Source organism: Balearica regulorum, chromosome 10, assembly GCF_011004875.1.
Source record: "Balearica regulorum gibbericeps isolate bBalReg1 chromosome 10, bBalReg1.pri, whole genome shotgun sequence".
Taxonomy (NCBI): Eukaryota; Metazoa; Chordata; class Aves; order Gruiformes; family Gruidae; genus Balearica; species Balearica regulorum.
In genome coordinates, this window is record NC_046193.1 from 8,789,326 (window position 1) to 8,814,478 (window position 25,153).

At 38.0% G+C, this 25,153-nt stretch overlaps 1 protein-coding gene across 1 annotated transcript; it reads right to left on the bottom strand.

The window, feature by feature from the left end:
- Positions 1 to 25: 25 nt before the first annotated feature.
- CHDH (choline dehydrogenase) lies at positions 26 to 19,477 on the bottom strand. The gene is made up of 9 exons (XM_075761984.1): positions 18,910 to 19,477; positions 17,013 to 17,137; positions 13,579 to 14,373; positions 12,986 to 13,137; positions 9,063 to 9,192; positions 8,263 to 8,397; positions 7,028 to 7,170; positions 6,113 to 6,215; positions 26 to 5,524 (listed from the first exon to the last, which is right to left on the bottom strand). The coding sequence occupies exons 3-9, from the start codon at positions 14,315 to 14,317 to the stop codon at positions 5,106 to 5,108; spliced, it is 1,821 nt and encodes a 606-aa protein (XP_075618099.1). The 5' UTR covers positions 14,318 to 14,373; positions 17,013 to 17,137; positions 18,910 to 19,477; the 3' UTR covers positions 26 to 5,105.
- Between the last annotated feature and the right edge of the window lie 5,676 nt (positions 19,478 to 25,153).

The following is a 25,153-nucleotide window of genomic DNA, read 5'->3' on the forward strand; positions in this document are numbered from 1 at the left end:
GGGCAGAAAATAATTCACAGGTAAATGAAAATGTGAAAATGTTTTACTTCAGTACTACTTACTCTGCTTGGACAGACAGGAAATACGATAAAATGATTCTTCACAGAACCAAAAAACTTGATATAAGAACTATACTATTTTATTGCCTCTACCTTTCTGTTGTTCTATGTGTACTATTTCAAAGATTTATTTTTATGCAATCAAGAGAGGGCTTAGATATTGTTCAGAATGCAGTAAAACCCCGAAATTACTTTGAGGCTAATACAACCTTGGAGGAAAATAAAAAAAAAAAAAACCCACTGAAAAGCTACTGTCTATTTTGTTAGCACTGGATAACAATGACTTGTTCTAACAAGTTATCAGGTTTTACCTGTACTTCATATGCTAGATAGCAATCCAGTTCACATTTTTACAAATGTGATGTTTAAAACATGTCAATAAACATTTTGTACATAATGACAGTTTCCTATGAATAACTTGCAGACTTCCTCTGAAATCATTCTTATTTCAAATGCCAGGATAAGAACTTAAAGGTTTGTAAATTATTTCTTGAGCTACATCATTTTGTATTAAAACAAATGCAAAATGTTCTTCAAAATAAAACTGTGTAATAATTTTATTATACTTGGGACTCCTTTTACTAATAGTTTTTCATCAAAAAGCTCCAAAAGTTAAATTCTGTTTGCACTGTTTGAAGAATGGAAGGGAATGTGTGGAATATGATCATCAGTCTACACTTCTGTAGCGTGCAAGTCTTTTATGAACAAATGCTGTGAACTGGAAAGAAATGGAGTGATTTTAGAGTATTTGTATGAAAAAGGGTACTATTACTCCCCTACTACCTAGAGGATTATTACTTCCCTAGATACAGATCTATGGAAATGATTAGCAAAATCTGACTGAAATCCCCTAAAATGTCAAAACAACTCTTTGATGCTGTCTGGCAGGAAACACTTGCGTAGGTCATCCAGGAGTAGTCACTTTGTTACGCTTTCCCAGCTTACAGAAACAAATTTGAGGAGACCAAAACGGAGCTTTCTGATCTGGTATCACTGTGAAATAGCTACGAGTAGTTCTCAAAGTTCTACCAACTGTGGTATACCCACTTCTGAAAACCACCTTTAAGGCAACTGAAGTTAAACGTTTTAAAAAAAGAAGGAAAAAATCCCAGACCATGTTACTTAACTGCATGGACTTTGGGTAGCACATCAAATTTGGCAGATTGAGCTGAACGACAATTTTTTAGGAGACAGAAAACAGTATGCTGACTTCACTGTATTTTCTTGCTAATATGGTTAGTCCTTAGCTTTCAATAGTCTGATGAGAGACTCTTTAGGGCAGATATGCTATTTTATGAGAAAAAAGTCCTTACAAAAATAAATAATGAAGGGAAGTTAGTTACAAACCAGGTTCTATACAGTTAATGGTTTAAGGGAGAACATATATAGATAGATACATAGAATACCTGTTCAATTTTATTACAGAAGTATACGGAAAAAAGTAATCGATATAGGCACAATTACATGGTAATTGGCACCCTTAAAATACTGCCAATCATAATAATAACTTCTAGTTTTTCCATATTGAGTAATCTCAAGAATTAAAGCATATTTCATGAGTTTCCAGATTGTTTATACATGTATATAATTACAGAAAACATTAGTAAAGAATTAAACATTGCTAATTCTTTTACAGTGAAGTAAATTAACTGAAAAAGCAAATACATATTCATATTTGAACAGTGTCTTTTTATGGAGCTTGGATGACAGAATAATAGAGACTAAAAATTATAATACTGTAATAAGATGTTTGTGTTCTGTCTTCAGTAACTCTTCATGCTTTTATTATTCCTCAAAATTTTATAGAAAATGCATGTTCCAAGCCCACTTTCCAGTTTGCCAGTGTTTATATAGCTGCCTCATTTGGTTGCAGACTAATTGAAAAAGGATTTTAAGCTGTAGAAACATCAAAGTTTCTGGTGTACAAAACCTTGAGTGGCCTTACATGAATAAAATGCAGTTTTACAAATACTGGTATTTGCTGCTGCTTTTAAAAGCACTTCTCATACTAAAGCAACTTGAATTGAAGTATGTGTAGAAAAGAAACATTTTTGGTCACTCCTCTTTCTTAATCTCACTGTCCCCAGCCAGAGACCTCCAGCTGTGTCAGCAGCATCTGCAGCAAGTTTTACTATGGAAGTGCTGGTATTCTCACTCACAGTATGTTGCAGGTTCAAGCCATGCCGGCAGGTCTAGTAACTTCCAAATTATTATGTCAAACAGCTTTTATAATTAACTGGTTTTGAACGTATAATGTAGTATCATCTGCACATTTACAGAAAAATTTATATCTGGGTAGAACTGGGAATAATATTCAATTATACACTGTATTATTTTGTTAAATAAGTAAAACTCAAATTAGCAGCCTGTGCTCTGCAATCCAACAAGGTGTAAAAGATGGTTAATTTTAGCTAGCAGGCTGCCGGTGCTAGAGCACGTTAAAATATCTTGTGCTGTTCTAAGTATCCCTTAGGAAACTTGACTCTGCTAGAAGTAAGAACAATTTTAACAGGAATTCAATATCAGCAACCAGATACAATGCAGACAAAACTAATGGTAGCTTGATGCTACCTAAAGATTTCCCCAGGTCAACAAAACTTTCAACTACCTGAGCCGTTTCTTTAGCACTGCATCAAAGGAACATCATGAAGGAGCCTCTACATCCTATAGCAGTGAGGCCTAAATTAATAAAGCAATTGCGGTTCACAGCAATGAAAATATTGAAGTGTTTAGAAAGGGAGAAATTTGCATGCTCTCTATGGATGTTTAGAACTGCCAGAAAAGCTGATGATGTTTCGGAAGAAATGCCCGATTCTCTGGTTGCACAATGCAGCAATGTGTACCTGAACAGAAGACACACATGCAGTTTGGCATGTATATCTAACCTTGCTATTTCATCATCTTTCAGAGCTTGACATAATGGCAGAGGATAGTTCTGTGCATGTTCGGTAATAAGTTATGTAAGACAGTGGCTAGTTAATCCTCTGCAGTTGCATAATAACAATTCCCATCTTGCATGCCTAGAGTGGAAACCCACCTTGTAAATCTGCAAATGCAGGAACTTCAAGTATTCCATCCTTCCAAATTGCTTCTCCTCTCAGCTGCACAAGACTATGGTAAGTCTCACCAGTATATATTACTCTGAGTATCCTAATACTTTGTATTCCAAATGACACTAAAATATCTACTGAATACCTTTAAATGATAATCTCAAAAGCACAAGTGCTGAATAAAAATGATTTGCCATAAAAAGGTTGCACTATACAGAGTTCATGCTTTCCCTAAACACACAGTTGCACCAGATGAAATTGTCTTATTAACACAGCTAATCAATCACCTATGACTTAAAATATTCTTGCTCTTCCCCTCATTCCAAAAGAATGCATCACATACATAGAAAGGGTTTACCTGTCTCCTTTTGGAGCAGAGTTCACTGCTATCATCTTCCATCTTCAGTATGTTTGTTTACTCTTTATGCAGATACTCTAGTGAATTAAGTCCTTTCCCTCAGTTAGCAGCAGGGCTTCCAACCACTGCCTTACAGCAAGCAGCACCAGGTAAAGTATCTGCCTTAAACATCTGCAGTTGTGTCTCTAGCCAACATCTGAGTCAGCAAGTTTTTTCACAATCTGCTCAAATGGTGTAAAATTCCATTTTTTCTGCAAAAAAAAGAGTTTATTTTGTTTACCACAAGTCCTGAGCAATCTTAAGCTGCAGAAGCTTTTACTTTATAATTTGACAGCTGCTTAGTAAGAAGTTATTTCAGAATACTTAATAAATCCAAACAACTCAGTGGGTTAAATTTAATTCAATTAGTTCAATTTCTTTAAGTAGTTTGTTTTGATTTGTTTCAAAACAATCAGTACCTGAAAGTGACTGACAGAAAAGAGCCATGAAAGATCATGTATCTTGCTTTACACATCTGAAGATAGTAAAACAAAGATTTAAGTCCTAACTAAAATATGGTATTGGTGCACTGAATAGGTTACTTGCCTTCTAATTTAAACAGATCTCTTCCTGTATCATCAATATCTGACCTTATGCAGTTATTTTGAGTAACCCTTCATTTTAAATCTACCTTGGCTATATTTTTTTAATAAAATTTAAAGGATAGTAAGGCACCATTTAGAATATTTGCTGAGAAATATCTTTTGCAAACACTCATCTTTGAGCAAAGACCAGTAACTTTAAGGACATTATAGGAAATGCAGACCTCTTACTGAACCAAGTGATAAACTGGTGCAAGTAAATCAGCTGAAATTGTGAACTGAATTCTACTAAGCTCCTTGCGAGAAAAGCAAGGAGAAATTCCAGTTTTCCAGTATATTTTAAAAATATCAGCTCTTGTTCTGCATTTATTAGAAAAATAAGTTTCTGATAAATAAAATATGTCTTCTTTCTGAATACTATACAGTTAGGATTGCTACGTATGGTGAATTCTAACTTTCCGCGAGAATTTGTAAACTGCATTCCTCTCATACAAAAACCACATTTAACAAATTCTGAACACATGCAGGTTCCTCTCTTTCCTATGAATTCTGGTACGTACTATTTTGGCCTGTGAATATGAAATTGTATAAATGCTTGCATTTACTTAACCAGTCTTTGCAGGATGTGGGGATTACTGACTAGCTGTTATCTTGGGTAACGTTCTCATAGCCATTAAAATCTGTCCTTTAAATAACAAGGCATACCATAATGATTTTCAAAATAGTGCACATTAATTTCTTCCGTTCCTCATGCAATTGCACAGTATTTCTGCTTTATGTGCACAACTGTCCCGTCATTTAGAAATAGCTTCTCTTCAAAAAAAAAATTTGAATTGTACCACAAAAGGTCACATTTAACTACTGAAAGCAGCTTAAGCCAACCAATTAAAAAAATGAATAGGTTGTCTAATATAAGAGAATGGCTCAAATTAATAGTTATTTTAATAGGATATGTTGTTTTGCATGGTATTTATTTTGCTGGCATGTTCAGTACAAGATACCAACGTGCTGATGAAAACCTAAGTAGCAAAAGATGTGAAAGGGTGAGTACATTTGTTTATCTCTGTGTTTCCAAGGTCTTGGGCTTATATACAGGAACATTTTTTTCCTGAAGTGATGGGAGGCCCTTAATTATATCTGCAGCTTTCTCTGCTATCATAATAGTTGGGGCATTCAAATTCCCACTGACCACACTGGGCATTATTGAAGCATCTACTACTCTCAAGTTTTCAACGCCAATTACTTTTGTTTGGGGATCAACCACAGCAGTGGTATCTGAAAGCTGACCCATTTTACAGGTGCAGGAAGGATGATAAGCACTATCAGCCTTCTGCCTTATGAAAGCATCTATTTCTTTGTCAGACTGAACATGGTTTCCTGGTTGAATTTCAGGTCCGCGAAATTTTTCAAAAGCTTTCTGAGCAAAGATCTCTCTGGTCAACTTGACACACTGGCGGAATTCCCAGATATCTCTTTCTGTATGGAGAGAAAACAAGAGAACTGTAAGTACACCCTTAATTTAGTATTACATACAGAATGCATAACAGAAAAAAATAGCATCAAAGAAAAAAAGGCTAGAGGTAAAGTCTCTCACTTATTGGTGAAAGCTATAATAAAGTAGGATATTTTTCAAAGTCACAGATATTTATATTTACGTTCACTGTGAACAAAACTGTCACATTGCACAATCCCAAAAGGGAATAGGTGAGTTATGAAGAACTGCTCTTTATTTCGCTATACCCACTGTCTAGACAAGGACACCAGTCTCAGCAAAAAGGAGCAAACAAGATCCATTCCTTCACAAGCAGAGGAAAGGATGAAATAAACAGCATGATGCTGCAAACACTAAGAACCCTGACTGCATCCCCAACAGGGAATTCTGTTTTGGTTTATACAGTGCTTTGCACAATGGCCTCTCTTGATACTAAATGACTTTTATAAATAAGAAATAGATAACAGTGCACCAACCAGCACTTCTGAACTGGTATTGAGTACATATGAAAATCTACTACTGAAAGAGGCAGGAAATAAGTTGACATCAGAGCAAGGAGAGGCTGCATTTACCTGTTGACATGTAGTTAGGCTCAATGATAGGGTGGTCATTTGGGTCTGTACTCTTCAGCTTTAGCCAGCCCACACTCGTGCTCCTCATGGGTCCCACATGGACCTGCAACACCCATGCTATACTCGTGACACAATCCCACCAGACGTATTTCCAAATCCAGTATGATTTCTTTGTTTTTTTTTTTTTCAATTTGGTCAGTCTTTACAAATTAAGCAAATATAAACATAAAAGGGAGATAATAGAAAATGCCACTGCAGGTTTTTCCATTTTATATAGATTTGTTGTAAATATGATACTCCAAAAGGGGAAGGAAATATACCTATCAACTCACAGCTGTTCTTTTAATTTAAAATACAACCATTCCAATTTAGTAGTAGCAGAGCATTCTAATACAATCAGCAATCAGACCAAATTACTATCATCACTGAAGTAAAGAGATTAGCAAGAAGAAATGCATATATTCAGTAACAGTTCCCCAGCATTAGCATAGACTTTTGGATCAAGACCATAGTCTAAAATGGGGCTTGGATTTGTGCCAATGAATGAGTGGCCTCCTACATTCTCGCTTAAACCTCTGTCTAAACAGGGAACACCTTGTTTTAGTTTTGTATAGCATCTAGCACAATGCCATCCTAATCAATAGCACTATGGCACTTCAGTAGTGCAAATGCTTAACCAGCAGTTCAATACATGCCTACTTTCCCAGAGGTAAAAAGTAACGTAATTTTAGTAGCAACATCAAATAACAAGCTCATGTTTTTTCCCCAATGTAGGAGGTTAAGCCAGCTCCTTTGTATTATACTGAACAAAGTATTTTTCAGTATATAGCCAAATCATCAATATTTATAATAGAGTGTAAGCCTCCTTGTTAATTAATAAAGAACATTACTGGAATACGTTCTTCAACAACGCACCTGGTAAGCTTCCATTGTGGAAGCAACCCGACCATGATCAATCACCTGAGAAGGGAGAAAGTGGAACTGAATGTCAGGGTGAGGAACCCCTGGTTCACTTCGGATAAAACCACCAGATTCTAAGTGGGCAGTGGCTCCCTCACCTAGAGAGTGTAAATGAGAGAGAAAATGCCATTAGAAGACCTCAGTAAAGCAAGAAATCTACTTCTTAACCCTTGGTTTCGCTACTATGAAAAACGTGGCAATTGCAAGGAACGCAAATCCATTATGAACAGCTTGTAATTTAAGCAATATGCATCATTTTCACCTGCTTTTGAGAGTAGGATGTTACAGTTATCTCACTGTAACTGGCAGGCCTAGGGTCTAACTCCAGAGGCAGATTTGGTCCTAGGATGCTAACAGGTGTGGAGGGAACTGACTGCAGCATCCCACTATTACTGCACTGCATGGTCCGTGACATGTGGTATAGTTATCCCATCAGTCACATGTCAGAGGCAGAGCCAGCCACAGTACCTACCCTGAAGGGGAAAGATGAAGAGCCTACAATGCTCCTCATATTATGTTATTTTCACATCCATTTAAAACCATAAGTTAGCTCTCAATATTTACTTGCATGGTAAAAAGCCACATATACCCAGCATGAGTTGTCAAGTACTAACAATAATTCAACAAATGATGAAGACCTCAACTTTGGCCAAACTATTTTACTGATTTTGACTATTACTTTTACAGATTCTTTTCCAGGTACAACATACAGCTGGCTTACTGTAAAAGGAGCGTGTCATTTTAACGAAAGTCACTTCTGATTTACATGCAAGCCTAATGGGTTCTGATCAGAGCAACAAACTAATTATTTTGGGGCAATCATACAAAAAACTTAGTTTAGTTCAACAATATGTTTTTTATTGGCACAACATCTATTTCAAATAGAATTTTTTTTCATTTTTTTACAATAGCTTTTGTCAGTAGCACCAAGATTTTTAAATCTGGATTTTTTCTTACAATAAGAGATATAAAAATGTTAAAAATCTCCCTTGTTACCTAAGATATAACAACTGTTTTAAAAGATTCTGATATAGAAAAAAATAGTTCAAGTCCATTTGCAAGCTCCAGTTATTTCCCAGAACATGAAAAAATTATATAGGAAGGCTTCCAGACTTTGAAAATCATGGATAAAAGGCTGTAATAATTCTAAATCAATCAATGATAGAACGATTGCATACTTTGTTTCATACCTGTAAACTTCCAAAGCCATTCTAGACCAATCCTCATCATGTTAACTGGCTTTTGTGCGTTATATAGAGTAATGGGTTTGGTGCACTTTTGCTGGACGTACACTTCTAAATGATCTTGAAGGTTCTGGCCTACTCCTGGGTGGGGAGTAAAAAGGGGAAGGAGGGAAAAGAAAGGGGAAAAAGAAAAGTTATTTCATACAGAACAATTATACACAACATTTTCAACCAGAAAACAGCATAAATGGGAACTAAACTAACTTCTTACAAGGGCAGTGATGACTAAGACCAAGACCATGAGTCATATCAGCCTTTTGATCATGTCAGAATAAGGTTTTACATAAACATAACATAACTAGAATGAAAATAGAAAGTTAAATGGCAGACATATCACTTGTTCTAAAATTGCCAAATATGACTTCTAAATATAGTACTAGCTTTTCTAGTTTTAAGGAAAAGTTCATGTTATTCCTTCTATCTTTGAATATACATGACAGTGGGAGTTTATGCAATCTGTTGTGGATCAAAACTCATTCAAAATTCTAAATAAGTATGCTGCTTTACTTTAAAAGTATTCAGTGGCATTTTTCAGAAAAGCATCTTTCACTATCAAATGTAGTAAAGAAGGTGTAGGAGTTTATTGCTCAGTTCTAAAATCAGTGCATGTTTCCACTGATTTGTAACACATTTCAGTCCACGCAACCTGACATAAAGACAATTGAATTTCATGTATTTGATTCATTTGACGATCTTTGAATTGCATCCATAGGAAGATGTAAGTTTAAAAGAAATAATAAAATTACCAGGAAGATGGCAAACAATAGGGATCCCCAGTTTTTTTAGATCATCTGCATTGCCAATCCCAGACAACATAAGCAGCTGTGGAGAATTTATGGCACCTCCACTTAAAATCACTTCTTTACTGGCAAAAGCCTAAAAGGAAATAAGCACAAAAGTCTGAACGTTATTAACCCTGATCTGAATGCAAGCAACATGTCAAGAGCTTCTGTTCTCATATGTTATTCTGATCCAGATTAGACACCCTTCCCTCACATTTTTCTCAATTTAAATGTATTCCTATCTTGCCAGAAGTTTCTGCAGAGAGAAATGATCAAGTTTTCACTTAGATAATGTCTGTATTTATTCCCATGTTTACAATCCATTCAAACTGTACAGCACACAAACATTCAGCTCAGCCAGTACCATCACTGCCACTGAACTCCCGTGCTACTCTCCAGGCAAAAAGTACCTATGACACTCAGATCAGTCAGCTTAGCACCACTTCCATTTTCAATAACAGTTTGTAAATTAAAACTGAAACTCCTACGGAGGATTTTGAATTCAGAGATATGCTAGCTCAAAAATTCTCAAGAGCTTATTTTCTGAATTCAACTAAGACTAATGTTTGGTTTCTTAGCTCACTGTAGTCCTCAGAAGCCCCTCAACCACTAAAGCACTACTGAGAAAACTCTTACTGCAGGCATATATATAATTCTGACAGACTTTTCATCAGTTTGAGTCTGAGCCCTGAGCTGGTCATGATATGGGCTGCAAACTGTTCCTCCAACTTTGATTCAGTTTTCTGTGCTGGGTAGTTCTTTTTCTAGAACCTTCTCTGCAAGTATTTTTGGCACATCTTCTTTCCCAGGATTTCTGCCCCAAAATATTCTCATTTAGCAATACCAAAATCCTTCTCTGTGTCATTTGTACCTAGGGTGGCTACCTCTTCCCTGTTGCCATATCTATTAAATTTAGGATCAGGACTACCTCTCTTAGTGCTTTTCAATGTTAAAATGGAAAACTGTGTGGAGTAAGAAAATACCAATACCCTCTTCCTTCTTCCTTTACTCTTTGAAAGAGGATGATGTGGGTGAACCCAACATTGTTCAAGCTATCCCCTTCTGTTCCAGTGAGATGGCTCATGAACACACTCACACGCTGGATGCACTGCATCCTCCCTAGCTACATGTATGTTGCCTGTTGAAATGTAAGCTATCCTTTGTATACACACTGAGTTAGGTAGTTGATTACAAACTGGATAGTAATTCTTGCACATTAGAAAAAAGCTTCAAGGTTCACCTGTCCTTAAGAAAGACCAGCTGCACCACAGAAGAAACAAAAAGTAAGCAACATTTTATATTTGATGCAAATTCTGATGCTAAGCTACTCCAATGTTTTAAAGCAATACACTTTGCAAAAGTAATACCATAGCATTTATCTGTGAATTCTAATATATCAGTGTGATCACAGTGAAGAAGAAATAGATGAGTCACACAATTATGCCCCTGAACTTCCTCTCATTAGCAAGCAAAACCCACAAGGGTTGAAGGAAACATATCTAGTATTGCTCATCCGCATTCTCCCCTTTTGCAGAATGTTAGGTGTTGTCATGAGTAGCTGCTTGTTTTTATTTTAGATAAGACATTTAGCTTCTAAAGCAACATTAAAAAGTGCTAATTTTTTTCTGTAGTATGGTGAAGTGTTAACAGAGTAGCATGGAGTGCATAGTAACTTGTGGTAATCCTGTCCTTTTTGAATGACACCTCGGCTATACAGAATGATGGTGAATGAGATTCTTGCTATTAATAAGACCAAAATGTAGTAAGAAGATAAATTTTGGTAAATTGTTTCCATGCTATTTATCTGATATTGTCAATGGATGCCGGTGGTGATTTTTTTTTTGTTCGTTATTGTTTTGCTCTGTGCAATCATTAGTATGTTAAGACTAATACACAGCATATCTGTGACTGCTGAATCAATACCTAGATCTGTATTTTGCATGTTATACAAATATAACTTATATTTTCTATGGTACCCACAGAACTGGTGCCAGTTTGTTTCAGGTAATGTTCAAATGATGCTCATTTGGTCAATGATGTTCACTGCAAAGTCAGCACTGTAGTTATTCCCAGCCCACCTAGTTTTTCATTGTGCTTAAAGCTGACATGCAAAGAGGAAAAACTGACTTTGAAACATTTCTGTATGGGTTATTTAGTCTCTGATACATTAAAAACATTTTTGCCCTTTAAATATGCTTTTCTGCTTGATTCTGAACTCAGAAACTCCAGGAATGTTCAGTCTACCTCCCCTACTTTTGTCACAGGGCTTACTGGAGTCCTGGGAGCTCTCCAGGACCCCAACATCTACTGAAATAACAATTAAGTCACTGGCTTGATGACTAGGTTTTGAATCATGCTCGAATCAGGTTTTGGTGATCTTTTAACTTTACTGATGACTGACATAAAAGAGAGCCTATCTAAAATAGACTGTAAAACCAAAAATGCTTTAATGTAATCAAGTGTTTCATCTGGATGTTCATAATGTAATAAAATTATTAGCTCTTCCATCCTGACAGGTATAAAATTTTCCAGAAAGTAAAACCAGACAGGTTCTGCAATTTTGATGGTGGGGGGAAAAAACTGAAGGGAAATACTTTGAAGGTGTACTTTTTATGATATATGCTATAAATATAGATCATTCACTATGTATAATTCATACATGTATTACTATGTATGAAAATTCATAGCAATTAAAGAATTTTGCAATTAAAGTGGTCCAGTATTCAGAAAGTCTTTGATCATATTTAATTAGCTTTCCAAAACTTTCTTCAATAAAATTAATCTTGACAATGTCACAAGAACAGCAAGTAGACACTGTTTTCACAGACATTTAATAGCTCATGAAATCAATTAGATTTTCTGCAACTTTTGTTTTGCATTGTTAAAAGGGTTATCATTACCAATCCACTTGGAAAACAACAGATTTTTTTCTGTGCATTAGAAAATGAAAGAATAGTTTATTTATATTGCATTTTAACTTTTAGGAGGTGTTCAGTCACAGACCACTTGTCCATTGAGTCTTGTAAGCCTTACTGAACTCAAACCATCAAAATTTGTAGTCTCCTCTCTTTAGGATATTACTATTACACTTTTTAATTGTTTTATAATTGTTTGTGACTAAGTATCTTAAGTTATTAACATACAAATCCCTTTTAGGCAATTTCCTAATTACATACTCCATAATCAGCTGTAATAGTAAAAAGGTAAGGGAAATGAGAATGTTTTAGGTCTTATAGAAGTCCATGGATTGAAAGCTGCATAAAATGAACTGTTTATCCACAGAGTAAAGTTGTAATGGCAAATCAAGCTTACGTCCACATGATCACATGTTCAGTGGAAGCTGGACTGAGACTGAAAAATATTAATTCCACAAACAACCATGAGGCACGTTTCATCATTACTATCCCAAAACTCAATACATAATGGCAAAGTAGAAGTGAATGACTCATTATTTATCCCCTGAGCCATTCAGATTTCAGTATCTAGCTTTTACAGATTTTCCTATGCCAGAACAGCATTTTCAGAATTGTTTTTCAGAAATGAGAGCATTTCAGCACACTAGTCAATAGGCTGAGACAGTGCATGATTGCACCATAGGTTCCAGCCAGAAATCTTACACAACACTCTTGTGTAACATCAAGTTATGGCATGTCCCCTCAGTACCAAGAGATGGAAATATAATGGAGTTGTTAATCTCTAAATCAACACAGCTGAAATATCACCTACAGTAAAATATGTAAGGAATCATATACTGGAAGAGACAACATAACATCTGAAAAGCAGACATTTTGCATAGTAAAGTGCCACTTTTAATAAAAGTTTGTTTTAAAAAAAAATAATTTTGCTTTGACTCATACTTTTCATACCGGGAAATAAAAATCTCTTACCTTTTTCTGTTGCCCATTTTTCACATACTCAACACCAATGGATTTTGTTCCTTGAAACAGGATTTTTGTTACAAGTGTCCTCTCTGCAACTGACAAATTTGGACGCGATATGGCTGAGTGAAGGTAAGCACTAGCTGTGCTCCATCTTTGACCTACAAGGTATATTTACATTAAACATCAAAATAGTCAGGCTCAGTACTCTTCCAGATTTTGGCCAATAACCATCAATATGTTTACAGAGGGAAAGCCTTCATAGAGTTTGTAGCGTTCAAAGCAAATTTGATTTGATATAACTAACGATTTTATTTTAACATAACAAATTTCACAATGACATTCTGAAAACCTACTCTCCTTCCCAAATTTAACTATGAATGAAGACTTGCATGCTAATGCAATCTTCAGTGAAATACACGCTAGACTGATAACAAGCTGCTGTGAAATAAACAGGGTGTATATAGTGCCATAGCTGTTCAGTAATCTAAACAACCAAATGGCATTCAGTGCAAATTATATGTCCATATTCCAAAATGCTTTCAGAAGTACCACTGGTGGGTCAGAAATACAAATTACTTAAGGACTACTTTATGATTTACCTTGGTGTATAGTCATGTCCATCCAGCCAAATCCTTCTTGCTGATAGCCATTCATATCATCTGTGAAGGGATACCCAGCTTGCTGGGTTGCCTCCAGGAATGCATGATGAAGAGGATGGTTTGTTTTCCCTCTTGACACATACAGAGGTCCATTTCCACCTCTGTACTGATCTGGCCCCAGTTCATGTGTCTGTGCCTTCTTGAAATAGGGCAAGCAATGTTCATAGTCCCATCCTATAGCCCCTTCCCTGCTCCATCGATTATAATCTTCTGCATGCCCCCGAATGTATACCATAGCATTGAGAGAAGAGGAGCCACCCCACACTCTTCCACGAGGCCAGTACATAATTCGGTTATCCATATGTTTTTGTGATGTTGTGTGGTAATACCAATTATATTTCTCATCACAGAGGTTGTAGGTTAATGCAGCAGGCATATGAATCTTCCACATCAGTCTTTTACTACCTAGAAGGGTATCTTTAGGGCCTGCTTCCAAAAGTAGTACAGTATTGAGAGGGTCTTCAGTCAACCTGTTGGCCAATACACACCCTGCTGAGCCAGCTCCAACAATAACATAATTATAAGAGTTTGCCTTTTCAGAACTAAGTTGAGATGATGTTCGTGAAATTTTGAATTGTTCATTGATGCCCAGTATGTGTGCTTTAAACAGAGTTCCTGCTACTTTGTGCATCTGATTCACAGGACTGCAACATTTAACTCCTTTTGTTAAGTATGACATCTTTACTGATAGTATCACTCTTGCAGAAATTTCTAAGAAAAATCCAGTGTTTTATCCTAAAAAAGCAAATAAACAAAAATCCTAATTAAGATGTAAATCTTAATACAATGTATGACCTCTAAAATGTCAGTCATTTTCAGGTAAAGCTGGTATACTTTACCCATTCTCACTATCCAAAAGGTTAACAACAATGTCAATAAAACAATAGACATTTACTCTGTAACTTGCTGTCTTATTTTAATGCAGTCTATGCACCAGTCAAGTGGCATACATAATTTTATATTATATGCAATCTGATTTTACTTTGCTTCTGGTTCCTGAGATAGACCATAACCATAAAGGATGGAAACCTTTGCTTACCTTGTAATCTCTCTTCATCTGCCTCTAGCAGGTAAGAATTCAAGAAAAACAACAATTTCATAAACTTGTCTGTAAGTTTATGACAGTCAGTGGTATCACATAGCCAATTCACAACAGTGGAAATTATGACCGTGTCCACTGGAGCTTCTGCCAGACCAAATCAAGTGTGTTTCTCTTGCCCTCTCCCCTTGAAACCATTTATCTTGATATAAACAATTAATGAAAGTTGATATCCTTGGGCTGTATAAAGTATTTCTCCCTGGCCCAGGTGGTTGTCTTGGATTCTAGAGGCTGTTATAGTATAATGCACTGCCCATCTGAAAGAGATAAGCAAGCTTTCTGCTGGAAATATATTGAATACTGTATTATGTTTGTGAAATCTAATTTTTCAGAAATTAATTAGGTTGTGAATGTTGAATATCATACATTCATGTTTCATAGTAATCCAATATTTTGTAATACAAACCCTATATTTTTATAAAATGTCTGGGTTTTTTCACTAAAAGAAAATGTCTTAATGAATCACTGAAACAATCAGCTTTTTCTTATTAAAAGGTGGAACAGAACTGCACTCATTTTCTTGGCTGAACCTCTACAATGTAAGTTTGTGAGAGCACACACAAACCCTTAAAGCCCAACTCTGTAACAAAATTAGGTGCAGGTTCCCGACAAATATTAAAAGTCTTCCACATACAACTATATTTATTTACAATTTAATGTACAATCTCATATGCAAAAGTATTTTTTTTCTCTCAGGGAAAGGATGAGAAGAAGCATACATCTCTTACTCTTCTCAGAAAAACTTATAAAAGGCTGTACAAACCCTCAAACTTCTGGAAAATGAACGACCAATCATGGAGAACAGTTTGCTCTGCTAGGAAAAAAAAAAAAAAAAAAGGATACAGGGGATAGTTCTGAGCCCAGAATTAACACAGCTGATTCTCACATGGCTAATTCAAAATTGATCCCAGCTGAAGGTGATGTTTTCTTTTACAGGTGGAGACTATTAAAGGATTCTTTCTTAGAAAGAAGTTCTAGCAATTTCCTGTGATTCAGCAGAGGAGGAGGTAAAGAGGTCTTCCTTCTCTCTTTTCTTTTCCCCTTGTTTGTGATGAAGAGGGCTACAATTCTGAAGCACCTATGTTCAACCTACAGAACTGGTGGGTCATGGGACTTTATTGTTTCAGGAACAGCAGATTGCTGATGGAGTTTGTAGGGTTGCTAGGCTCTGATAATCTGGGAAAGATGCTTTGTCCCTATAATGTGAATTGTTTCCTTTTTTTCTGTTGGAGATTTACTATGATGAGGTGATTGACCTTATTCCTGAGGAAGTAAACTCTCAGATTTGGGTCCTACAAATTGTCAATGCTTACTATTTAATAGGCAGGGCTCACAGACTCTGGAACAAGTACTAGCTGGCATATGTTGGCATGTGATCTGTTATGCTATCAAATATTACTGTGCCTCCTACCCAGAATGCCAGCTGTTAAGCCTACCCCCTACCTAGTTGTTGGCTGTAAAGAGGGTAGATTCTGCAGAATCTCTGGAATTGTGTTCAGTCAGGGACTGACTTACTCTGGTAGTGCTGGAGGCTGTAGTTCTACAGCTTGCTACAGCATAAGCAGTGGCTACTGAGCTCCTGAAAATACTCTTTCAAGTGACGCTTCGAAGGCAGCACTGATGTTACAGGCCTAAGTGTTTGTTTCTTGCCTTATGTCACAACCCTAATACTAAAGTCTACACTCTTTTAAAAGCTGATTTGTTAAGAGCCTCTCACTTGTGCAGGCTTTGAAACTCATAAAACAATTCAACCTTGTATTGAAGGGGTTGGTATCAAGGACTAAGATCACGAAGCCCTGAAATTAGAATGTGATGATGCTTCTCTCTAATCCATGTAGCTCTATGAGCATGCATGGCTTTATCACAGTTCAAGTTCTTCTACAGAAGGTAGTTTTGTGGAATTTTGCAGGAGTCCCTCTTTGAACAAGAGAACATCAGTCAAAAACTAACCTAATGCATCTTCATACTCAACTTTCCCTTATTTTATCTGGCTTTTTTGCCAGGGAGAATTTACTACCTGTACAGTGTTCCTAAGAACTGCATTCCAGCAAGAATATGCCTTTTCCAGTAACTGGAAAAAATCAAGTTGTTATCTTAATAGGTAGAGTCATCTGAAGCTCTGAGCTGTGCCATGGAAGAGGACCCAATTTACCCAGCAGGGAACTGTAGTTTGATGGCCAGGTCTATTAAATATTGTAGTGGCTATGTCAAAATAATATATGTAGAAACAGGGAGGTTTACACAACGTGGTTCTACTGGAATGCTCTGTACTTACCACCAACAAAACGCTGTCTTTTGGTCTTTACTGGATATTACTGCATGTCTTTATCTCATTTCTCGCATATCATGACCTCTTTATGAACATGTAGTAAGATGTTCCTCAGGAATCAGTGAGCAGACCTGCAGAAATGCATATGGCAGCAACACAAAATATATTCACTGTAAGGCACTAGAGCTTCAAAATCTGGAGGTCATTTTTAAAAAGTATGTATTTACAGATATTATTACTATTGAGCAGGGCCTATAGACAGTAGTCTTACAAGAGTGAGGAGAGCAGGAGCATCTTAGCAGGAAAATTCTGTTGTTACAATTTAATACATGTAATTGTACACCAGGAAGCTAGAAGTTAGTAGTGGAGTTCTGAAGTGTTTGGGGCTCTCTGCATCACTGTAACACATTTCTGAATACAGTATCAGATTTGCACAGGGGAAGTAAACTCTGATGTAACCCATAGGTACCTATCACTTCAAGTCTGCATTTTGGGTCACATGTGAAACACATGTGAAAACAGACTTTTCTAAGGAACAGTGATGCTGTGAAAGGTGAAGAATGTGTTACTTTAAAAAAAAAAAAAAGGGGCGGGGGGGGGAGGAGACAAAAAGGAGAGAAAAAGATATGTAAGAGGCTGCATAGGGTATCTAAGGCCTAAATTGCTTGCCCTCTCTGTAAGAAAGCTAAGCAAAAGTGCTAGGATTCAGCCCAGGGATCTTACTCCTAGACTTCTAGATGTAAAGGGCTCACAGTCCACAACTAAGAAAGCAGGGTAGGTATCCTGCACGCATGGGGGGGGGAAGGAAGGGGTTATATTGAAAAATGGGTAGTAATGAAATGGTTCTGTAGGTGGATATAGTGGCTAATCTAAAAAAGGTACAGGGCACTGGGCATCACTACCGTTAACCAGAGTTGTACTGTTCTTTGATAAAACCAGAAATAAGAGTGATCAAAAATATGTACTGAGACAGGGTATCCACTAGAAGCTAGAATTACCAAGCAAGCTAAATCTAATGATATTTTTAAGTAAATGTAATAGTGTTTTGAATCTACTCTACCACATATGTTTGTCAGATTTATAATTAGATGTTATTTCATGATTTTCTTTGCTTTTTTTGTTGTTTTATGTCAAATGGAACAGGACTGGCAGAGTAACATTTGAGAGAATTTTTATCTTGCAAAGAGAGAGTTGGGAGTGAACTCAGTCAACAGTGTCCTGCTCATAATATTCAAGTAACTTTGAAAACCAATGTGTAGATGACTCACAAACTTCTGTGCTTTTAAGTTTGGAAGCACACAGGTCAAACCCCCAAGCCATTCTGATTTAAATCCAGCATACATAGTTGGAGTGTATGGATTAAAATACTATTTTCAATGCACAATTCTTTTTGTCATAGATGAGAGTCTGTATGGATCAAAATATGTGGTCCTCCTGCATGAGCACTGTCCTGCTTCATTTCCTCTAAACTGATCCTGAAACAAAGAGGAGATGGTCACTGCGGCTGAAACTTTACTCCCCGTCCTATTTTGCCAAGGCTAAAACAGTAATATCCACTCTGGCAGATGTAAACAGAGATGTCCAACAGCATGGACAACACACGGTGCAGCAGAGCAACGGGACCTTTGCAGGACATTTACCCTTCACAGCACTGCGCTGCCAAATCTTGTCAGGTCTGCCTGTGTAAGATGCAGGAGGAAGAGCTTCTCAGGTAAAAGCAGCTCTCGCTGTTTGCTGGGTTTTCCTCCACACTGCAGACTGTGTACACTGTTTAAATTGACCTCCTGTGGGAATGTTTTGGATTAACTTTTCCTTCAGCCCTGCTAGTAAAAAAGTTCATTCACTTACAGAAACCTTGTAGTAGGTTTCATTTCCACGGCTGAAACTGTTCACGCCTACTTACCTCACCATTCGCTCTTTTATGAACAAACGTATCTGCCGGCCGAGGCCGTCAGGCTGCTGTGAACTCCGGCAGGTCCGCGGGCGCCTGCAACGGCTCCTGCTTCACACAAGGGCCGGGGGCCGGGGCCGGCTCCCGCCCAGCCGCTCCGAAGAGGAGGGCTTTCCCGGTCCCCTCCGCAGGACGGGGCACGCACGGCCCGCGACTCTCTCCTTCCCGGCCGGGGAGGCCTCTGCCTCCCTCAGAGCCGCTTGTGTGCGTGGGGCTGCCACCGGCTGTCGAGCAGAGAGCGTCGAGCAGCCACCACCCGCTCCTGTCCCGCCGCGGCCTCACTCCCCCTCCTCGCCCTCCCCCGGCCCTTCCTCCTCACTCCTCCTCCGGCTCCCAGGAACTCCCCCTCAGAGGCTCCTCAGCCCACCGGCTGCGGCCTCACTCACTCACACGCCCTGCGTGGGAAGCCCCGGCGGCTCTCCCCTTCGCAGCTCCCCAGCGCGGAGGAAGGACGGCGGTGGTGCCGGAGAGGTGCTGGGGCCGCCGGCGGGAGGGCGCGGAGCAGAGGGCGGGAGGCGCAGGGCGGGGGGGTGGCCCGCGCTCAGGACTGGCCCCGGGAGGGGGAGAGGTCCGCGGGGAGGCAGGGCAGGAGAGCGGGGAGAACTTCCCACAGGAATGCACCCTTTGGCCGCCGGGAAGATGTCTCGAGCGGCTGCGTGCTGTTTCGAAGCCGGCCAGAGCGGCAGCGGGCCGAAGTCCGCCGCCTCACCCCCTCCGTTGGAGTCCCCGGGCGGCGTTTTTAGTTTCGTTATACAGTCTACCAACCATATAATTAAAAGTATCCAGCAATTATGGTAAGGGCAATTAGAAATAGTTGTTTCAGACACTAAACAGAAATCAGCTGTTCAGAGAGCCATTCCCTCATGAGGGAGTCGTCTGCCTGGGAGTCCGGGAGTTTTCCCCCAATCCTTCTATGTTTCTACTTCCTGATGCCCAATGACTTATCCTTTGTTGAGATGTTGGCTTAAAAAAAGGTTTTTATGAAGCAGTAATTTCAGCAGTTAAGCAGGAGCAGATCTGAGTGAACACAGGCAGAATATTGTGCTAGTTTTGGATACAAAAAACCGGGAGGCGTTTCCCACTTCATTGCAGGGGCTCCTTCTGCAGGTGTAGGGTATTTCATGGGTGTTCGGTCACATTTTACAAATCGGTGATGCTGCCTTATGCTTGGCTGCTCTGGGGATCAGCCCTTCTGGCCTTGGATCAGCATCTGATCTTTTCTATTGCTTTGTCCCATCATTATCATCTAAATCTTTTCTGTTGTTGTCTTCTGTTGCTTTTCGCCAGTACTGTCATTGCCCGTTTCTAGTCATGCAGTGTCCTGCTGCACACTGACTTTGTTTAACAGAGACTCCATTATTCCTTTCAGTTTCTGTTTTCTAAAAGTGCCCTGTTTGGATCTCCCAAACCAGCATGCAGGCAGGGCTCCTGTCTTGTTGAGTCAATCCTACTTGTAAGCGTACAACAAAAAGGCACCCATCTCTCTTTAGCTGTGTTGACAGTAGAGGAAAAATATATCCATTTTTAATAAGCCGTTCTCTAATAAATTTCCATGAGACATGCTCGAAAATTACCCCTGTGTGACCAGAATAAGTATAATGATGAGGGCTAAAAACAAATATTGGATATATGTGTATACGTGCAAGGCCTAGATGTGGTTGATGTGTTGTGGTGTTGACCTGATTATACAAAATTTAAGCTTCTGTGCCTAATTTTTTGAATCTTGGCACACTGACCATATATAGCATGAACCTATTTGTTACTGGTCTTTCTTTCATAGGTATCCTACTACTCAATGGCACAAATAGGGATACAGTGGAAAACTTAAGCTTTAGGGTTTCTTTCTACATACATTTGAGTTCTTTGTTCTTGAGCAAGTCTCCTTTTAAGAAAGTTCCTCAGTGTCTCTCCCTCAATTCTTCATTTGTACTTGGGGCTTAAATGTTAATGAATATGTTCCCTAAGCTATTCTTAGTAAACTGCTCAAATACTGTTGTAATGACCATGTGAACTTCAAAATAAATAGCATCCTTTTATTTCTACGGCAGTTCTCACAAATGGATAATAACCACTTTTGCAAAGTACAATTAATGGTTGTTTTGGTGTCTATGAGACCTCAAAAGTGACTGTAGTACCTAAATATTTCTTTAAAGCACTTTAAAATCCTTTATGATGAAAAGTACATATAAACATAAAATATAATAGTATATTTACCTTAATTTTATAATGTAATCTCCTTTTAAAGAGACATGCAAAATTTCATGTTAGCACATTTCATGAAATGCATTATGGATAACTTTTGCTCTTGGGAGTATGTTTGCATCCTTGAATTTGCATTTCAATTGAGAACAGAAGTTGATGTTTCACATTTTTGCTAAATATTTGTAGGAATAGCTGCATGCAAAAAAAAGTGTTACTGGCAGTCGCCATGCACTTCAAGATCTGTGTTATAATAGAGAGGGATGATTTTTGTAAGCAATACTAGCAACTGCCCTGCTAACATTAGTCCTAACTATTAGAGAGTGGGACTTAGATGCAGTACGGTATTTTTAGGAAGTGTTAATAAACTTATGTTTGTATCTTGAACAAGCGAGTTGAACAAGTGGCACTATTAGTTACCTAGGAAGCCATTAATATTCCTGCGTCAATGGCTAGATTACAGAATTCTGAAGGATACTTTATTACATTGTTGTAGTAGAAGATAGAGGTTGTTGAGTTAGCACAGTATTTGGCTGTAAAACTGAAAGCAGTATCAGGAAGTTAAACTGTGTAAGTTTTCTTTCTCTGCCTTATTCAACCAACGGGCTGGCATGTGAAAGATATGAACAATTATTTCTCAATTTTGGAGAAAGGATGTGGATTTTTCTGTTGCATCTTTTTTTCCCCCTTCCTCCTCTTCTTACTCCTCCACTTCCTCCTCCTCCACTGGGATAACTTAGTTTACTTCAGTGGAATCAACACCTAATTTCATCAATGTGAGAATCAAAATATTGATGGGTAAAAGAGAAAGCCTTAACTGAAAGCTTTATTTATGGTCAGTGACAAAAAAAGCCACATAAAATGTGCTTAGTTACCATAACTGTATTAATAGAAACCTATCTGATCACTGTGACGTTAAAAATCCTTAAAAGAAAAATGTTTAAAATAGCACATGAAAATTGAGTAAAGCTAACCATTTAGGATAAGAGGTGCTAATAAGCATTTGATGTGATGGTCTTTCTGATCAGTTTTAGTCAAAAAGAAGTATGGCCTGGTCTTGCTTTAGAGAGTCATTGACAAAAAGACTGTTGCAGAAGCCAAGCCTATAAGTAGTGTTGTGGAGAAAGAAGCATTTGTTGCACTGTATATTGTCTTCTGCTCAAAAACCCGGTGAGCAAACAAAACAACTTGAAGTAAAGCTGCGATAAAGATAACTGCTCAAATTGTGCATTTAAAAAGAAAACCAACCAAACCACTACTTCTCTTTCATACAGTCTGTTGTGTGTGGTTTAGAAACAGGTACATACAAATAGAAAGTTTTCAGAAAACCCAATTTCTGATCTGTGATTGCTAAAATAAACTAACAGTGGCATACTTTCTTTACATACCTGGAACTTGTGTTGCACTGTCCTTCTTTAAATTTGCTCTCTCTATCTTACTGATAAGACAGATTCCAGTAAAATTTGTTTTCTGCATCTCAATGGTCCCCGGAACTTATCTCCCTTCTCAGATGGATTTCTAGTTGCCTCCCAACTTCTCCCTGACAAACCCTTAGGATAAGGGGCATTGCTCAGTTCTGCAGGAGAGGAGGGGTTCCATGTGTGTCACCTAACTTCTGGTCCATCCAAAGGAACGCTGGAATTCTGACAGTTTGTTTCAGCTCATTGCGTTGCCAGAGACACAGGAGTAGTTCATGAGTCCCAGGGCTATTGCATTGTGCAAACCATGCATTTTGCATACTTTTAAAAAGTATGGCTTAGTGTCTTTCACAAGAAATGTTTTTACCTTACGTTTAATGAGAGACATATGTATATACTGGTATAGAAAACATCCCACAAACTTGATCTACAAACTTATGCTAGTATTATGGCTTTATCTGCTTATGTCTCTTGATTTGTATCAGTTACTGAAGCTTGAGACAAATGGTTTTCATCTAGATAAACAAGAAAAGGAGTAAACATCAGGTTCTTCATTCTGTGATTTCTAGAGAGAGATTTTTCTGGGTGTATGGGAGAAGAATGGCTTTGTTATTCGTAAACTGATACTGAAATTCAAAATTCAAAGTGTCATTTTTTTTTTTTTAAATCCCCCCCCCCCCCCCCCCCCCCAGTAAACATGCAATCCAGACACTGATGGACAGATGGAGGTATGATAGCTATGATCAGCCTATTTTAATTCCTGGCGACGTTTCTTCACAAGGTTCTGAGCTGAGAAGGTGGTATGGCATTGCACCAGTTGATCTTCATAATCTCAGTGCTGTATTGGTTGAAAAAGAAGTTGAAACACGATTCCTGTCCTATTTCTTGAAGATAAGTTGGATCCCCAGCACAGATAGTAAGTTTGTTGTCACAGTGGCTGGTTGGGATCCTAAGGAGAATAAGAAAATGAACTGCAGAGGGTAATGCCAGAAAAGTGGCATGAGCAAATAAAAGGTATCCTACTGCTTTTCAGTTTAATTGTCAAGGTTTTAGATAGATAATCGATCTGAAGAGATTGGTTTGTATAAACCTACATGCTTCCAAATCCACAGAAGTATTTTCTCTTGGATTGACAAATATATTAACTGACTTTGTGGCTCTGGGTGCATCATTGTAGTGAATGCAGCTGGCCCGTCTAAGGAGTAAATACATGCTCAGTAAAGCTTTTATTTGTTAATGACATGGTTGCAGTCATAAATCCACAAGATACTATGCCACTGAGAACCATGGACAGGACAGGACGTGTAGGCAAAAGTACTATGTTGAGAAAAACTTGCCAAGCTTTTGGGCATCAAACAGTTCTTTATGCTAGAAACAAAAGTAGTGAATGTCAAAGAGAAAAGCTGGAGAAAATTGTTTGGAGTCTAGGGAGGAGAGTATCTTACTCATATTCTCACAAAAGATAAGGTAGGTGGAGTGGAGGGGACATAAAGGTAGCTTATAGCTTGTGGACATGGAGAGGGTGAGAAATTATAATATCCTATAAAATTTCAAAGTCCACTTTTCCTCAGCAGAATTACAAATTCTGGTTCCCAGATCTGGGACCACACTTGTTAGGATATAAGCTATTTTATATAGGATTTCCTGCCTTCAGTGGGATGGTTTTAGGTCTGCAATGAAAAGACTGAAAATCACTTTATTAGATCTGCAAGGACAGACATGGGTACAAAGACACAATGGAAGTATATCTGTGACTGAGTGGGGAGCAGAAAAGCAGGGAGTATTACTTAAATGTTTTGTGCTTTAATAACTCGGACTTTTTTTGCTTTGGAGTGATGAGCATGGCATGAACTGGATAAAAACAAATTGAGAATGGTATTACAGTCCCTGGCGTTAGTTCTATAAACAGGCCAAAGGATCAAGTACATGGCAAATTTTAAGATTGCCAATCTGTGAATATGAGATTGAGAAATTTGCTTGGATTCTCTGAGATGATGAACTTAATCTAGTTACTGGTTGGTACACTATGACACCAACAAAAGTACCTTTAGTAGACTAAACAAATTCCTTGCAGATTTGAGCATGCAGATGTGTCATTAATACTAAGTACTACGGTTTCTAAAGCTGTTGGAGGTTTAATGGGCTAGATATTTTTACCACGTACATTTTCAAGCAACAGTGTCTGAATTCAAACAACTGCAGGGAGTCTCTGTTGTAACGAACACGTCTCTCTTGTCCCTTCGAAAGCACAAACACTCTGTTAGGTCATAAGGTGCCATCTGCAGGGTCTATGGTGCCTAGCACAACCACAGTTATAGCAGAAATCCATTTGATCACTTACATGGTTATTAACAATTTTAAACTGAAACCTTTTCAACTCTCAGGAAGTTTGTGGAATCCAAATATAACTGTTTGTAAAATAGAGACAGAAGTGAATTTTACAACAAGCAGTCTTGGGCTTGAATATTTAATACTGTGCTTCTTGAAAAAAATGTGGAAGCAAAGGTAATTTTCTGTTAAATCATAATAAATTGAAAACATAGTTGTCTAAGTTCTCCTTCTGTATTAGCAGAGCAGGA

Bases quoted from the DNA above. Each gene is read 5' to 3' on its own strand.
- CHDH (XM_075761984.1), bottom strand. From the start codon at position 14,317: ATGTCATACTTAACAAAAGGAGTTAAATGTTGCAGTCCTGTGAATCAG. The intron at 8,398-9,062 runs GTAATTTTATTA...CTCCCCACCCAG, and splicing joins TATTGTTTGCCATCTTCCTG to GAGTAGGCCAGAACCTTCAA. The intron at 5,525-6,112 runs GTAAATGCAGCC...CTCTCCATACAG, and splicing joins GCCTAACTACATGTCAACAG to AAAGAGATATCTGGGAATTC.